Raw genomic sequence first — 17,948 nt, forward strand, 5'->3', positions numbered from 1 at the left:
TTCCATGTGGCTTTCTACACCTCTTTCCTCTGGGAATTCAATGGGTTGAGTTCAACTTTCTTGGCTTAGAATCCAAGTTATAATGTTGAGACTTAACTATTTGGTTTAATCCTTGTTAAAAACACACACACACACACACACACACACACGTGTGTGTATGTATGTATACACACATGCACATTTAAGCAGAATTTTAAAATTATCTTCGAAGTGTTTGTGTAAATAAATTGGAAACGGTGTTCTTGGGAGAGCAGCTAGGAGCACACTGGTTGTGTACCTGTGTTGAATATCTAGTATGCTAAAGGTAGAAACATTTTCTAGGGCTTGGAGGATGTAATAAATCTTTAACAGAGGTAATTCTGCTCTCTCTGTGTCTTCTCCAATGAGTGGCTTTTCACGTGGCTCACAGGGGACTTCTGGGTGGGGCAGTTGGCAAGGTTGAAGAGTTGATCCCTCAGAACGCACGACATCGGGAGAGGGGTTCATGGAGTAATTTGGGATTTCTGGTGGTTCTGCCATGTGATAGGGCAGATGAGGATGATGTGATGCGTGTGGGTTGAGAGGGCGTCAAAGAAAAGGTGGCTTTGAGGGAAGGCGACTAATTCTTTTGTCCGCTGGTAATGTTTCTAGCAGTACCTCACCCGTTCTTGTCCTCCCACTGCTGTTCCAGTCCTTTCTCCTCCTCCTACCGTGGTGAGAAGAACTTCCGCTGTCAGCCTTCCAGGCCAACTCCGGCTCCTGGCGGGGACAGGGCAGGGCTGATGGCCCAAATGCAGTGTGGGGGCGGCGGGGGCAGGAGACGGCACTGACTCGGATGGGCCCCTTTCCATCCAACTTACCTCCCCAGTGTTCGAGACACAGATGAAGAGAACTTTGAGGTAATAGGTTTACGGCTGATTTGCTGTTCTTTAAATTTGATGGCAACACAATTTGTGCTTGTTGTTTTACATCCCGGCCTCGGGCTAGGGTGACATGTCCTCTTTTGGTTTCACACTGTCACGGTAGAGCTGCGGTCTGTTGTCGATAGGGTGTGGGGCTTGGCGGCAGCTTGGCACCTGCCCAAATCGTGTTCGTTTCCTCTAGATGTAATGATTCAAGCCACGGCTGCTGGGAGTACAGTGATAGGGAAACTGGGAAGTAAATGTTAACCTGTCGGAAAGAATTTGGACTGGGCAGAGCTGGCGTGGATCTGTCACCTTGACCCTGGTCCTCGGGTCCCCAGGTCATGGCATCACAGCGGCCCTCAGGCGTTTCCTGATGGAAACGTTTGGGGGCATCGTTTCTCACTGCATCCGTGGGTGGAAAAGGAGACTGGCTCAGTCCTGCAGAAGCGGCTCTGGCTGGATACCTGCTCATGGTTTTCCTTCTTCCAAGAGCCTCTCTCAGCCTTAGTGTGGGTGCCTTTTGTTTGCAGGGAGAAAGATTGCTCATGCTTCTTGAGATCATTAAGTACCACGGAGGGAGAAAGTGGTGTCCTGGTGATGTTGTTGCTGGGGGCAGAGCTAGCTACCCGCCGGCATCTTTTTCTCTTGGCTTCTGTGCTGCACCGGATCCCATGATCTGAACTTGTTTGTCCAGATTCAGATTGGGTTTTGAAGGAAGAAGTGAGGCTGGCTAGCATGAAATAGCGTTTTAAAACATTTACACTTGTGTGAATGAGGACTCCTAACTCAGAGAGTAAGACAGGCATGCCGTGGACCGCATTCGTTCGCAGCGTAGGTGAGAGCAGGCTGGTGCTTCTTTAGTATCAGTGGAAGAGGTTTTTGCAAAGCAGAGGGATGGTGACCTCATCAGCCGTATTTGGGTGGCAGGGCTCGGCACATGAGAAGTGCTCGAAAGTGTTTTTTTGGATGAAGGTTTTTGAACAAGTGAACATACTTGTGAGCATGTTAGAATTTGCTTGAAGACTGTGTCTGATAATTATAAGGCACTCCTATCTAATTATCAGAGTAGATCCTTAACAACTTCTACCTATAATACTTCACTGGCTTCTTAATGGAAAGCTGTGTACTTGCAGGCATTTTTGGAGTAAAGTTTTAAAGTTGAGGGATGTTTAGTTTCATTTTCCCCTCTTACTCTAAACTAGTGAAATGTGTACTATTACTTCCTCTTACTGTGACATAAAAGAATACACTAATATTAAGTTATTTTACGTGGCATTTGGAGAATTAACTGGGTACTTTTCTCATAAATGGCAAAGTTCTCCAGGTAAGCTTGGTTTCTTGTTACCCCATTTTTAAGCGTAGAAGCTCCCTTGGTTAATGCACATGGGGCTTCTGTTGGCTTCCTGCATTCAGATCTAATAACTCAGTGGTGTGGTTAAGAGCGAGTGCTCAGGGCGCCTGGGTGGCTCAGTGGGTTAAGCACACGACTCTTGATTTTGGCTCAGGCCGTGATCTTGCAGTTCACGAGTCTGAGCCCCACATCAGGCTCTGCCATGTGCTTTGGATTCTCTCTCTCCTTCTCTCTCTCTGCTCTTCCCCTGCTCTCTCACTTTCTCTCAAAAATAAATAAATTTAAAAAAGAACAGGAGCTCTGGGGCCAGTTCCGGGGCAGTCCCGCTGTGGGACCTGCATGATGGTATAATCTTCCAGGTTTCTCATCTGTAAAATGGGGTTAATAACCACACCTACCTGTTGGGGCTGCTGTAGGGACTAAATGAGCCAGTGAAGAACTTAGAAGAATTTCTGACACAGAGTAATCAGTAATAAGTGCTTGGTATTGTTATCACTGATACCATGTTTACAAAAACATGTCGTTTTCACTTGAGTTATGCTAGTACAACAAGGCATACTTTGGATGCCACGGTTTCCTTTTGTATTACGTGGTTGTCTCTTTCCATTTTCTTTTCTCTTTTAGATGTATCCCCTAGCTTCTCCATACTTTCCTGGATCCTCAGGACAGTGGCACAGATGTTCTTTTGCTTCTCTCTCCTAGGATGCACGCTGCTATTCTACGAGACGTATGGGAAGAATTGCACGGACCAGAGTAGCGCCCCTCGGTGTGCCCTGTTTGCGGAAGACAGCATAGTGCAGTCCGTCCCAGAGCATCCCAAGAAGGAGAACGTGTTCTGCCTCAGCAACTCCTTTGGAGATGTCTACCTTTTCCAGGTACTGCCGAGCTTTCTAAATGGGGGTTTGAGACGAGGGCTTGTGTACTATGAGGATAGAAAGGAGCAGAATGAAGAGGCACAGCTCAGCAGTGAAGTAGAGGAAAAGTGCAGTTGGGCTTTGGGTTGGGGCTTAAGCAAGCTAGAGCTGGGCCTCTGCTCACTGTCCGGTGATACGGGGCCGGGGCACATCCAGTAATTCCTAGAGCAGGCCTTCCTCGGGATGCCCTGCGGGTGCTGAGCTGGGGCCCACAGGAGGATCGTGAGGCTCTGAAGAGAGAAAAATCGTGATTCCCCATCCTGGAGTAGCTCGGGATCTAATGGTGCAAGGTCTGAAATTCCCAGAGCGGAGGCTTTTCAGAGAGGCCTACAGAATATGGCTTTAGACTTTTCCCAAGAATCCCAGCAGGAGTAAAAGAAGCAGCTTTTCAGGAAAACCTTAGAGACAGGTGCTGGGAAGTCTCATTTTCCAGTGGAAGTGGGCTTGGGATGTTAAGATGCAGTATCTTAACATCTGCTGTTACAGTATCTGCTGCTTAGTATCTGCTGTTACAGCTCTTAGCAGTTTCCTAGCAAGTGCGAAGTTGAAGAGTGTGGTGATGCTGAGCCATCAGTATTGGTGTCACGCTTCGGTGGGAGCTCCTGCTGCTGTGGGTCGGGTCACCGTAGACAGAGTGCTTACTGAACTGCTTTGAGCTTCGGAGCCCACAACCAGTAGGGGGACAGTGGCTTAGAGGATTGCTTTGAGGATGAAGAATTGCGTGTGTTAAGTGCTAAAGGAATCCTCACCCCGAGTGCTGTTGTTATTACTAATTAACTCAAAAGAGGTAGAAGTGAAGGAAGAGAAGTGTGCTTCTCAAGTGCTCCCCAGTCTAACCAGTCCTGCCTGGAGACCCAATTGGGGCTGCAGATTGTATCTGGTCAGAGAGGTTCACGGAAGGACCTGTTGGGTCCTAGGTTCAGGTGTCTTGATGATGCTGGTCCCGGAGCCCTACAGAACAACATAGTGTTCTGTCAGCTGACTTGGGCATCTAGAATTCCCTGCAAAGGCTTTCCTGTGGCTGGTACCGGGTAAACTCATAGGGCTTCTGGCCTTATTGCTATCCCGACTTAAAAGATTCAGGGCCTGAAGTTGGACTTTCCTTCTCTTAACACAGGTTACTGAGACTTTCTACGATGCTTTAAGGCCAAGTAACGAATTGCTGTTAATCTGAATTGTAGGGAGGGTAAGAACATTGGATTAAACTCACACAGAGATCTTAGGGGCAAGTGTGAAATGAGTATTTTGTGATTCAGGCAAAATATCTTTAGTCCTAAGAAATTTGCCCAGTAGGTCCTGTTGTATGATCCCTGAGCTAATTGGGGGATCCATCCATAGCTTGAATCTGTGTGGTTATTTCTGGACATCAAGGGAATGGAAAGGGCTTTTCGGCCTGCTTAGAATCCTAATCTTTGCCCATGCTGCTTTATCCAGACTTGTTTTATTTCTAAGATATTTTTCTTACATGGAAATTGCATGTAGTCGTGTCTAAAGTTAACTGAAGAGCAGAGAAAGAAGAACCATTCTGTATACTCCCCGTGCTCCAGGACAACTATTTTAATGTTGTGCGCATCCCCCCAATATTCTTTTACAGATTTCATAACAGAGTTCATACTGTAGATGAAATTTCATGTCCATGTTTCAGACTTTAACCTTTTAAGCTCTCATGTTTTCTCACTGTATTAAAATTATGAAGATAAATTCCCATTTAGAGAACAGCATAGTGTAAGGACCCTGAGCTGAGTGGATGTGCCCTGGTGTGATTACTCCTCTGCTCCTGGCCTACAGCTTGTTTGTGGTTAGTCTTCCTGTCGGATCTGGGGCCGCACGATTATTTCTGCTGTGCTCTGGGCATTCTCTCAGACCCTCCCGAGTCCAGGAAGTCTGCAAATCTGAGCTGAGTGGTTGGGTCTGTTTTTGAAATTAAACCATTTTTATGAAGTGAAGGTACTTCTTGGGTTTTACACATCAAAGCCCAGCCTCCTGCTTTGGAGAACGCTTTGTGGTAAAACAATTCCAAATAGGTTTTTTTTTCCACCCCCCCTGTGTTTAGGCCACTAGCCAGACAGATCTGGAAAACTGGGTCACTGCCATACATTCAGCTTGCGCATCCCTTTTTGCAAAGAAACACGGAAAAGAGGACACAGTTCGCCTGCTGAAGAACCAGACCAAAAACCTTGTTCAGAAGATAGACATGGACAGCAAAATGAGAAAGATGGCGGAGTTACAGCTGTCCGTGGTGAGCGACCCAAAGAACAGGAAAGCCATCGAAAACCAGGTAGTATTTATTCACGTGTTTTCTCTCATCGCCCATGTCACTCAGCAAAAATCTGAGTTTGGATGCAAACTGATGGTGGTGATGTTTCTTACACCTCCGGGGGAGGTAGTTTCTGTGGCTTCTCATTTCAAGTACTCAGTGGCAGCACTTTTGTGACATCGGTGATGTCGGTAGACTTCACAACATTTGGTGGCGGTTATACATACAGCGGAACGTTTTGTGGCCAGATCTTCTTTCGTAATCTTGAACGGCTTCTTCGTGCCTCGCCGATCGTCTCGTATGTTGTCACTTTCCGACCGAGATTTCTATAATGAAACCACTAGACAGTTAGATAGGATTCTGATACAGAGGGTGGCTTCAGAAAGTTTGGTTTGGCGTCATACAGCTATTCCCGTGTCCATGGATTCCAAAAAAAAAAAATGTATGTTGCCAACAGATAAGATGCTAAAGGACGATGCTTTCTCCCGTCTAGTTCCACATTCGTATCATAATTAAACAGCTAGTTTCTATGCTGTTTGCATTTTGTAGGAGGAGAAGCAGCTTTTTAATATGTTTTCCTTTGTGCATGCACCCTGCACGCTTAGACACGTGTCCATGAAAGTTACAGCATCTCCGTCTTCCTAAGCGCAGGCTGAACATCGTATCTTTAGAAGATTAATCAGATTTGGAGGACAGATGACATAGGGAAGTCTGTTAGTTGGTGGGACAGCACTGGATGTGCAGTTACCAGGGCCTGATGCAGGGTGACACTATAGAAGCTTAACGATTTATATGGAAAATGGATTTCGGAGTACAGAATTTCTATCATTCTGTAGTGTCTCAGCATATCCGATACTCCTGAACTCTTCCTCAAACGGAATACGCCATTTGTCTAAAGAGGACCTGCTAGCAAACTACAGACTACCAGTTAACAAGGAAATGAAGGGGCGCCTGGGTGGCGCAGTCGGTTAAGCGTCCGACTTCAGCCAGGTCACGATCTCGCGGTCCGTGAGTTCGAGCCCCGCGTCGGGCTCTGGGCTGATGGCTCGGAGTCTGGAGCCTGTTTCCGATTCTGTGTCTCCCTCTCTCTCTGCCCCTCCCCCGTCCATGCTCTCTCTCTCTCTGTCCCCAAAATAAATAAACATTGAAAAAAAAATTAAAAAAAAAAAAAAACAAAAAAAACAAGGAAGTGAAAAAAAAAGTTGAAGCTGCCAGCAGAGAATGGAGAGAGGTGGCAGGTGTTCGGGAGCTTGGCAGGAACACAGCCACAGGAGGAAGTAGGAGGAAGGAGGACCCCCAGGAGCTCGCCCCGTGTTCTCTGCCCTCTGCCTGCTTCGGACTGAGCAGCAGCCTCCTCTGCTCAGTCTGGGAAGAGTTCAGATGCAGAGGCAGGTCCCGATCTCCCAGCTTTCAGTCTCTGTGGCGTGTAGGGATGTGAGCCTTGGTCAGGGTTACCTGACAAATCACAAAGCTTTCGAAGAAGGAGAAATGGTTCTTCCGGTTTTTCCCGTGCCACATCTCACGTGTGGTCCTGAATTTCCAGGATCCAGGAGCCACAGTTGTCTGTCTGTCCTCAGAGGTGGAACTCCTGGATTCAGGTGTCTCAGAGTGTTTGGGGCGTCCCGATAAAACAGTCTCGGGCTGATTATATGGGAAAAATGTGGTTTTAACTTCTATTGGCTCTCTAAAATTTACCTTTGAAGCCATACTTTAGTCCTATAAAGGGATGTCCACCTTGGAGTCTTTAGGTCCTTATATAATGTCAAATGTTTGGGTCGATGGCAAGAAGGGAAATTGGGCAACATTCAGAGGCTCTTGGACTGCCCCCCTTTTCCTTCCCTTTTCCTTTTTTAGTGGCCCTAGGAAATCCAAGCAAACAAACAAAAAAAAAAATACACATTCTCAGTAAATGTAATTTTATGCCGTAATGCAGTTTCATTAAGTGTCTTTTATAGCTGACCAATGATTAATTTGTGATATCTCTGGGAGGGGAGTTACATTCACATAAAACCCTATACAGACCCAAGGGTCTTTGATGGTTTGGTTGGCTGAAGAGAAGCTCTTTTAATTCTTACTTGTGGCACATTATGCATTCTTTATCAGAATCATTACATTAGTTATTTGAAGCACACTGTCCTGATCCTACTAATTTTTTCATTTTGGTTCGTCCTACCCTCCCCCTCCCCCCCCCCCCCCCCATACACAGTTCCCTTCTCCTGTTGCACTTGAGAATTTTTGGTAAACAGTTGGGATTAATCTTTAGAAATTCCACCTGAAAATACTCTCCTCGCCATATCGGCAGTTTTGAAGGTTGTACTTGAGTCCTGTTTTCCCAGAGGTCTTTGCAGTGGGTACCACGAATTATATTTGCTACGCTCACTGTCCTTAGCTCGTTTGCCAGATGGTTGTAAAGAGAGCTCTTAGCTCTTTACTTGCAGACGCAAAGAATGTGAAAAGTCAAGGCAGCTAACAAGCACATGCTTAGGATTAGTTTTATGAGATGGTCTTTGACTAGAGAATGTTACGTGAAGCTACGAAGGCAAAGATGTTTTCAAATCCAGACCAATAAGAACACGACCTCCCAAATACCCCATAACTGTATACTTTTCTCTAAACTCCCTTTTAAAAGCTTCTTTAAAAGAGCAGTAGTGCTTTGTCTACTTACCGCTTAAAAATCTCCACGCCACTATGTTTTATTTTACGTCAAAGAAAATATTTTATCTATGTAGCACTTTCCCCCAGAGACACCCCCCCCCCAGAACCTCAGATATGGTCATTTATAGCCTAATAATAGCAGAATTTACGGGGTACGTTACATCATGCACAGTAAAGTCTCCGGAAACGGATTTTCTTTGATGTGCTTGGGTGGAGGAGATCACTGTGTACACGCTATCCAACTAGAAAGATAAAACGACGCGATCACGATAATAACGGCTGATCTTCATAGTGTGGGGTGGTAACGTGCTCTGCTTGAAAGAGACCATCACGTGGGCTGGTCCCAGGGCCTTTCTGAGATTGTGTGGGGCGGGATGACGCAGCTTTCATTCGAGCCTATCCAATGTGGAGCGGGCCCGTGCAGCCGTCTACACGTTGGATGCCTTTTGAAGTTCTGAGGGAGGAAGAGTTATAAATTAAGTCCAGTTGGTACTTTATTTTCCTTTCCACTTATTATTTTAAACAAACAGGGACAAAACCTCACCACCCTTCGTGGATCTTGGCTTCCCCCCAGGTGGCTTTCCCGCATCCTGATGCCCTCCGTGTGTTCCTCACTTCCCCTTGTTAATGAGGCCCCGGGCATGGGGGGGGGCAGTGGGGGGAAGGCAGTCAGAATAGGGCGGAGGATGTGGTGGGGGCCGCAGTCTGGTTGCCGGGCTCCTGTCTGCTCTGGGCTTTGTGAAACGTGGACTTCTTTTAAATATTTACTCAAAGTTCTGAAACGGTAAAGAGGACGGATTGAACCTAGGCAGTTGGGAACTGAGTTGGTGGGGGTGGGGGCAAAGTAAGCAAGGCCTTGAGGAAAATATGATATGGGTGTGTGCTTGTGGGAAGCCATTTGGGGAATAAAACACTGGTGAGCGAGGTATTGGCGAAAGGGATTTGAGGAGATAAGGCCAGATTATGGAGGTTCTGGGCTTTCACTTGAGTTCAGTGAATATTAAGTGCATATCTGGGCCAGGCAAATGTGCACAGCCCGGGGATTCAAGGAAGATGCTGTCTTTGCCCTCAGGGGCTCTCAGCCTGGCAGGGTGCCAGACAGTTAAGCGTATAATTTCAATATAATTTAATGAATCCAGGGCAAATGATATTCCAGACTGTTGTGGAAGACAAATGGGAAGGTTAGCCTCCTGTGTAGTCATGGAAGACTTCCTGGAGGAGGGGTGCCTGCATTGCTTCTTGAAGAGTGAGGAGTTAGTTAATCAGGAGAGGAATGGAGAAGGGAATGCCAGGCCAAGAGTCAGCAGGAACAGAGGCAGAGTGCTTTGCAACGACCCGGGGCACCGTGGCAATTTGAGTTTTCAGGCACACGGTGTGCAGGTGAGAGCTGGAGGGGCAGGTAGGAATGTCTTCTTCCTTCCCTGTACCGCGGCAGAGGCCGTCACTTTTGCCCTTCCTCAGATGCCTCTTCTATACCAGGCCAGAGTGTTTGCATCTGTAAAGCAGATCTGATCATGTGATTGCCAGGTTTAAAAATCCTTCCTGGCTTCTACTCCTTATAAGATGAAGCCCCTGATGACCTCTCCTAGCAGTGCCAGACTTCCTGTAGGTTCCACCCCTTCCTTTCCCCACTCCCCCTCAGGCAGAGAAGACCCATATGGGCCACACATCTATGTACAGACACGCCCTGTCCCCTGCCCCGCCCCCTGTCATTGGGCTCACCCCTTCTCATCTGTGATGAAGGGTGCAGGGATTACTTTTATCAGGAGGCTTCCCTTGACTTCCTTCCCACTCACTCCAGCAGGGACCTCTTTTATCTGCCATAATTTCGGGGTCTCTTATTGCTCTCATCACATTATTTTATAATTATCGCCTTGTGCATAAGGTTGCTCTTAGTCTGAAAGATGAGCTCCTGAAGGATCTGTAACTTTTCCATCTCTGTATCCATCGAACAAAGCGCCAGGTGGTGTGTGAGTGTACCTGTGTCTTCTGTCCTCTTCACTGTGGTACACTGGGCTCTTCTTTGTGTGGGCCCCGCCCCCGCTCCTTGACGCCAGCTCTAGCCTTCCTTCCCTCAGGCCTTCCCTTTTTCATTCCCAGCTAACATATCCTCTCTTTGGCCTCACTCCCGGTCCTCAGGGCCCATGAGTTTATTTACCAGGGCTCTTACCTCAGGCCACGATCATGTATGATTTCACCGTAACTCCATGAGGTAAAGTTGTACATATCACCTGTTGGATGGATGAGTGAACACACCCTGAGAGAGGTTAAGTCAGTTTTCTAACATCACACAGCCGGTGAGTGGTGGAGCTGGGATTTGACTACAAACTACTACCAACTACCAGCCACTGGGCTCTGTTGCCTCTCGATAAGACTTTTGTGAATCAGATTGTGTTTTGCTTGCTGATTAATCATGTGATCCGTGGTTTTATAGAAAATTGAAATTAGATTTTAAATGATTTCCATAAGTTGAATTTTTTGGCTCGGTTTGATAGGAAGTGTATCCATTATAAATTGGAGTGAATTTTATGACGTGTGAATTCTCTCTCAAAGGAAAACAAAACAAAACAGATTCTCTAAGCCTTAGCTGGGTGTTCCACCCACTCGTTAACTCCAGTGCAGTCTCTGTCGCTAGCAGGATTCTCCTGAGAAGGTTAGGTTGTAGTGCTTGGAAAATACTTCAACTTGCTCTACCAAGAAGGAAAGACTAATGATCTTCGAGGACAGACCTTGTAATGGACAAATGACCAAATGCTGTGATCAAATGACTGAATGGTAGAAAATATTTTTCTAGGGGTATTGGGTGTGGCAGGAATGTGCTTGTCATCGTTTTTATGTATCACTTATTCATCTGTTATTTTTAGTATGAGGCTTCCTCTCCTCCCCTCCCACTTTCTACAGCAGACCACAATCTTTCTGAGCTCATTAAATAAATATAGCTATATTAGCAATATTAAGGAGGAAACTTCTGTACTGCTTTTGTGACAGTACTTAAGTGGGGGTTTTCTTCCTTAATGTTGTTTTGTGATTTTTTCTTTTGCAGTGGAAGTTAATTCCTTAGAGTGAGTTTTCTTCATGCCATTTTTCTGTTTTGTGCAGGATGTTAGAAGAAATAAAAGCTCAATCTGCATAGAATTTGAGTTTTTATTTTCATGTCCTGATACTTATTTTAAAAGATAAAGAAATATCTAGGGACAATGATCAGTGTTTAAGGAATTTAGAAAAGGGAAACACAGCCACGATTAAGGGAGTTGATTTTGGGCATTTTAGTTTTTGATAATGTTAGAAAAAAAGTCTCCAGAAATTCCCTAATAAATGTGATGTCAGATAACATTACTGTGTTAATGATGATGGTGATTAAAATTTACCGAGGTAGCATTGTAATAGCTACAAAACTGTCTTCTGTTTCTCTGCCTTTATAAAAACGTATCTTTATCTCCTCCTTTGTCTCATCTTTGAGGGGTAACTGTAAAGTATGTTTATCTTTTTAGTTAACGTCACTTAAAATTTGGGCTGAACTTGCACATCAAACCTGGAAGGAGACTGAAAGCAAAGTGTTCAGTACGAATGGGGCACCCAAGTGAGAGGGTAGATAGTCTCCCTTCCACATGGAATGCCTGGGGATTTGGGGGAGAAATAAAGGTGACAGGTGGATGAAAATTTACAGGAGAGTTGCCGCAGCGGGTGTTGAATGGCACGCAGACATCTGCCTTATGAGTGAGAAGGCCTGCGATTCAGGGGCTGCTTTGCAAGTGCTTGATGGTAGCTTCTCCACACATGCTGCTCACCTCAGGATCTGCTCGGGGCCTTTGCGGGTCTGGAAGGGCTAGCTCGTTACGGGGCCCTGGTCAAGTCACTTCCCTCTGGGGCTTCAGTTTCCTCCGCTGAGAAACGAGGGTGTGGTAATTGCAGGCTCATTGCCTAAGTCGGCGGACTTTCTCAGTGTCACAGGGTCTGTTTTGGACTCGTGGATCAGCCTATCCACTTCCCCCTTCCCTCCAAGTAACCCGAGCATGTGAATCCATGCCCTCCTGATACTTTTACCTGGTATTCTCCCAATTCCTTTCCTACAACTTGGGTGAGTCCGTGGAAAGAAAAATGGAATATTTCATTGTTTCTTATCCAGCCACAAATCCTCATTTAAAAGAACCACAGCCTTCCAAACAAGAGAAATATTGTCTTTAGATGTGGAATAGATGTGACTAATGATGACTGACCCTGCTGCAGGAATCTATGGAGCTGAAGGCTGTATCAGCCAGAGTTCTCCAGAGGAACGCAGCCAGTGGGATGTATGAAGGAATATGTATAAAGAGATTTATTATAACGAACGTGATCATGTGACTGTGGAGGCACGCACGTCCCACGATCTGCAGCATCGGCAAGCTGGAGACCCTGGTGGGCTGATGGTGTCCTTCCCATTCGAAGGTCGGCAGACTCAAGACCCAGGATGAGCTGGTAGTTCAAGTCCAAAGGCAGGAAAGAAGCCAGTATCCCAATTTGAAGGTCACCAGGCAGGAGGGATTCTCCCTTACTTGGGGAAGGGTCAGCCTTTCTGTTCTTTATTCAAGCCTTCACCTGATTGGATGAGGCCCACTCATATTGGGGAGGCCATCTGCTTTGCTCAGCCTACCCATTTAAATGTTAATCTCACCCAAAAACACCCTCATGGAAACACCCAGGATAACGTTTGACCATAACTGTGGACACCCCATGGCCCAGTCAAGTTGACAGACACAGAATGAACCATTTCAAAGGCTGAGTCAGGATGAACGTGGGAAACATTGTTGAAATGGAGAAGTCATCAAGTCCCTTCTCATTTACGTTTTTTATGAAATTCAATTTTAAAACGACCTCTACAATGTAGAGTATTGACTGAGATAGTAGTTCTCTTGAAGCATCATCACATATGTTAGGGACCATCTTCATGCTGTCTGGGTCTCCCAACGACGTAAGCATCTGAATCCATTTTCTTCTCATGAATTTAACTGCATTTTGGGTGGAAATGTCTAGGCTGACGATGATCACAGTGTTTCTGACAAGATTTTAAGACTGCTGGGTATCACTGAGCTGGTGTGGTCTTCACTTTCCAGTGGTGTTTTGGTGTGGAGTCACATAAACACATTGAAAACAAAAACAAATGTTGGCAAACTGCAGAATTCAGTGAAAATAGGAGTTTCGTCTTCCCTAATCTCTCACGATTGACCTAGACCCAGATTTTATTTTACTTCTTATTTTTGTCTTGCTAATCCACTGTGGATGGCATGGGCTTCTTTTTCTTGGAGTATCCAGTGCCCCATTGGTTTTCTTTCCTCTGATGCTTCCACCCCCAACAGAGCCTCTAGAGATGACCTCATAAACGGTTTCACATGGAGGTATAAATGAAGGATATGCTTTAATAGACTACCCAATCTGGAAACATCTACATGTTATTAGAAGACAAAAGAATGCATCTGTAACTGTGGATTTTCGGGAATCCGCTAGAGAAGATATTTGAGAGGCAGAACTGGGAGTATAGTTTTCACTGTGCCTCACAGCTTCTGGGAGCTGTCAGCTCATGGTTGCATAATACCTTTTTGTTACTTCTGGAATCTAGAATGCGCTCATGTGGCAAGCTCAAAAAGAGATTTGCAGTTTCAATTTGGACTGTCTTGTTAGTCTAGAGCTGTGGTCCTCACTAAGGCTATGAACCAGGATTGTTGGAGTTTGAAATGGGCTTCACGCTTAATGAATAGACTCTTCAGGTATATGGCCTGGACGTGTTCATTTTTAAAAGCCAACACATCATTCTGGTTTTCATAAAAGGCTGACCCCAGGAGGCTATCGCATCGCTAATAAGGATGTGCAGAAGCTTAAACAGGTTAAATTCACTATGGAGATTGAGAATTTCAGAATACTCTGGGACTTTGTTGTTTTGCTGACACACCATGATGAATCAACAAATTATTTTAAATCTTGTAGCCATTGTGTTTCTTTATTTTTTAAAACAATTTTTTTAATGGTTATTTTATTTTTGAGAGAGAAAGAGCATGAGCGGGGGAAGGGCAGATAGAGGGAGACAGAATCCGAAGCAGGCTCCAGGCTCCAAGCTGACAGCACAGAGCCTGATGGGGGGCTCCAGCTCACAAATGGTGAGATCATGACCTGAGTCGAAGTCAGATGCTTAACCAACTGAGCCGCCCAGGTGCCCCTCATTGTGTTTCTTTCATGTAGAGAAGGTATACGGTGACCTTCCAGAGGTACCCATCCAGAGGACTTGGAGGGAGTCTGGAGAAATGCCAGACTTTGTAACTGCTTTTCTCTCCGGAGAGACTGCAGTGAGCATAGTGTTCAGTGTTGGAAATCTTGCAAAATACCATTTACCCGGTATTAAGGATTGGCCTTAAAGGAAAGTTTGCTGTGAATAGTTAAAATCTGCTTGGATGCCTAACATGGCCAAACTAGAGAGGCAGCTGTTGCAAATGAAGTGACATGTGAATCTTAATGACAAGCCTTTGCTGTAGACCTTCTCCTGGATGTGGCGATGGCTCTGGTCACCGTTGGAAGGCCAGCTTTCTGCCCTGCCGCTGAGTCCGGTGTTGGTGAGCGTCTAGAGCCTTTTTCAAAGGCGATACGCAAACAAAATGTGTTCTGATCCTTGGAAGAAGGGGGAGTGCCCCCCCCCGAATTTGAATATGTTTCTTTACCAGTTCATAAGTTCAATTTTGAAGAAGCACATAGAAATTTCAGTTGTGTAAATAATTAGATGTGTTTTAATTTATTCAGATGTATATTTAAAAACAATTTTTTTAAGTTTATTTATTTTTGACAGAGACAGAGTGTGAGCATGAGCCGGGGAGGGGCAGAGAGAGAGGGAGACACAGAATCCGAAACAGGATCCAGGCTCTGAGCTGTCAGCACAGAACCCGACACGGGGATTAAACTCACAAACCGTGAGATAATGACCTGAGCTGAAGTCAGACGCTTAACCAACTGAGCCACCCAGGTGCTGCTTATATGTATAGATGGTGATTATTCTCTATACATTTAAAATAGGAGTAAAAGCTCTCTTTGTCTTTATCCCTGAAGTCCATTGGCTTTCTTTTTTTTTTAATGTTTACTTTATTATTTTTGAGAGAGAGACAGAGTGTGAGAGACAGAGCGAGGGAGACACAGAATCCGAAGCAGGCTCCAGGCTGAGCTGTCAGCACAGAGCCTGATGCAGGGCTTGAACTCGGGAACAGCGAGATCACGACTTGAGCCGAAGTCCGACGCTTAACCGACTGAGTCACCCAGGAGCCCCCCTATCCCCCGTTTGTTTCTTATTATGTTGAGTCATTTATTCAGAATGCACAACAGTGTAAAGTCACTGTGTCCATTATCCAGCCTCTGTCTGTGTGCAATTCCATTAATCTGGTTGAAGATCATAGGCTGTAAATGTGCAAGGAAATTAAAGTGAAGTAACTAGCTTACAGGTGTGCCTCCTGCCGTAAGTTGCCGTGGGTCAGGGTGCCGGAGTTCAACAAGGGTCTTGCTGTCTCGGCATGTGTGGTTTTGTATTGGGACCCCCGGTTTTGTTTTGTTCTTGCCCTCCTGATGAGGTACAGCGCCGTCAGACCTGGCGTGTTTAGGCAGGAGGGCTTGAGATGGGGTGAGCAGGGAAGGCTGATTTCAACCGTGTGGCACCTGCTGAAACAAATTTTTCCTTGGCGGTTTGTGAAAGGCATCCTACTTTCATTTGGATCCACGAAAACTTCTCATTTTAATTTAAGTTACCCCCATTCTTTCCAAAACAGATCCAGCAGTGGGAGCAGAATCTGGAAAAGTTGCACATGGACCTGTTCAGGACGCGCTGCTACCTGGCCAGCCTCCAAGGCGGGGAGCTGCCCAACCCCAAGAGCCTCCTTGCTGCCGCCAGCCGCCCCTCCAAGCTGGCCCTTGGCAGGTTGGGCATCTTGTCCGTTTCTTCTTTCCATGCTCTGGTAAGCTCCCGGGAGAGGCTGTTTCAGTGGCTTTCGGGGAGACTTGTGGATGCTCACCTTTCCCCAGCTGGTTGCGGTTCAGCTGTCCTAGGACCTGACCCAGTAACTGACCAGGGGCCACCTGGGGCCGGACACTGAGGGCCTGGAGGGCGGGAGGCATCCTGCTATCGAGAGCCCTGGCTTCTCCGCTGTTTCTTCGAGGAAGCCAGCCACTCGTAGACCGTGATTCAATATTCGCATCTCCATCTGCCTTTCTGTCTGGTAGGCTTCGTACCGTCAGGAAGGTAGAAAACCCTGAAGAACAGCAACAGGGGTGTGAAGAATTCAAGGACTAAGTGAAGCGTATTTTGTTTGCGCTTCGCGGAGCCTCTCTGGGTTTTCTGAAATGGCCTCTGGGCGGCTGGCTTCTGTGGCGAGTACTGGCTCTCGCCTGGGGGTCTGCAGATCATTTTGCCCACCTGCGGCCCACCCTGGAGAGATCTGAAAGTGGTAACTAGGTTCGTGTCGTCCAGATAAGAGGCATCTGAAGGGCGCATGCGTTTCTGGTATGTGAGGCATGCGGTAGCTTTCGGTGCTGGTCAGGACACAGGCTAAGCGAGCAAGGTTTATTCCTGTTCAGGCAACGGTGAGTCCTGTCCCCCAAATAATGACACTTTAAGATTTTTTAAACTGTGTTTCCAATTAGGTATGTTCTCGAGATGACTCTGCTCTCCGGAAGAGAACACTCTCCCTGACCCAGCGAGCAAGAAACAAGAAGGGCATATTTTCTTCGTTGAAAGGACTGGACACGCTGGCAAGAAAAGGGAAGGAGAAAAGACCTTCCGTAACTCAGGCGAGTTCCTCGGTACGGGAGGGACAGCAGACTTAGTGGAAAATCCTTGATAGTCAGCACATCATAGATGTTCACCATCCATTAAGAATGAGCTAAAAGTTGACTCAAAGGAATGCAGCCATTAGCACGGGCTTTTTCCAAATGACAGCACGCAAGTGGCTCGACCTCTTTTTGGCGCTTCTGTAAAGGTATTCTCGCCTTGCTCACACCTGCGGCGCCAGGAACACAAAAATAACACTAATCAGAAAAGAATTCACACTCTTCATTGCCTTTAGAATCCCCCCCCCCGCATAAGAGTGTCCATTAAAACAAACACGTGAAATTAATAATAGACTAACGGCAACCAAATTCTATCGATTGTGCCACTTTTCTCACTTCATCTTTATGATACAAAGTAGGCATTTTGTCATCCCATTTTATAGATGAGTAGCCAGAGACCTGCAGAGGTGAAGTCACTTCCTCACGCTTGTTCGCACAGCGCCCGCAGGCCAGGGCTGGCCTTGACCTACCTGGATCCAGAGGTCTGCAGCATTGGGCTATTGCAGCCTGCTTATTGACCAAGCAGGGCACCTGTTCTAATATTTTAAAAATAATCTGAGCCCCTCTTGCTGAAATGGGGCCCGTGGACAGTGAAGGTTTTTAGAACATTTTGAATATTCCTGTCTGAAACATTTCCTAATGACGTTAGTTAATATGGTATAAGATGATGGATTTTATATTGCAGGTTGATGTGTTTTTAGGATTATTATTTTTTCCAAGACTATTGAAAAGATGAGTCGTCCTGTGATATTCTGATCATTTCAGTGAGAAGGAACAATGTGATTAAGGCTGACGAAGTTTTGTTTTTACTTTTAGCATGTTGTTATTCTGAATATGCTTCCGGTAACATCTCTATAATGTTCTATGGATATTTGATTGTGTATCCTAGTTTTGCGAATTGCATAAATAACCCATAGAACCCACTCCTTTGACCTGTTCACAGCCCTGAAACAATAAAGGAGGAGGGGGTTGGGGGTGGTTAGGTTGACCTAAGGGGGCGGAGACACATGAACCTTCTGTCACATGGCCTCTGTTTTACATACTCCCATACAATCTTT

General features: G+C 46.0%; 1 protein-coding gene across 17 annotated transcripts in view; it reads left to right on the top strand.

The window, feature by feature from the left end:
- Positions 1 to 17,948, top strand: part of TIAM2 (TIAM Rac1 associated GEF 2) — a 325,018-nt gene that overhangs the window by 225,984 nt on the left and 81,086 nt on the right. For 16 of the 17 annotated variants that reach the window (XM_045058261.1, XM_019831415.3, XM_045058262.1 and 13 more), the window contains 4 exons: positions 2,938 to 3,110; positions 5,203 to 5,427; positions 15,834 to 16,019; positions 16,705 to 16,863. In XM_045058261.1, coding sequence (XP_044914196.1) covers positions 2,938 to 3,110; positions 5,203 to 5,427; positions 15,834 to 16,019; positions 16,705 to 16,863 — 743 coding nt within the window. The remainder of the gene's footprint in view (positions 1 to 2,937; positions 3,111 to 5,202; positions 5,428 to 15,833; positions 16,020 to 16,704; positions 16,864 to 17,948) is intronic. The other variant, XM_023254519.2, reaches the window with a different exon arrangement.

Source organism: Felis catus, chromosome B2 (genome assembly GCF_018350175.1).
Source record: "Felis catus isolate Fca126 chromosome B2, F.catus_Fca126_mat1.0, whole genome shotgun sequence".
Classification (NCBI taxonomy): domain Eukaryota; kingdom Metazoa; phylum Chordata; class Mammalia; order Carnivora; family Felidae; genus Felis; species Felis catus.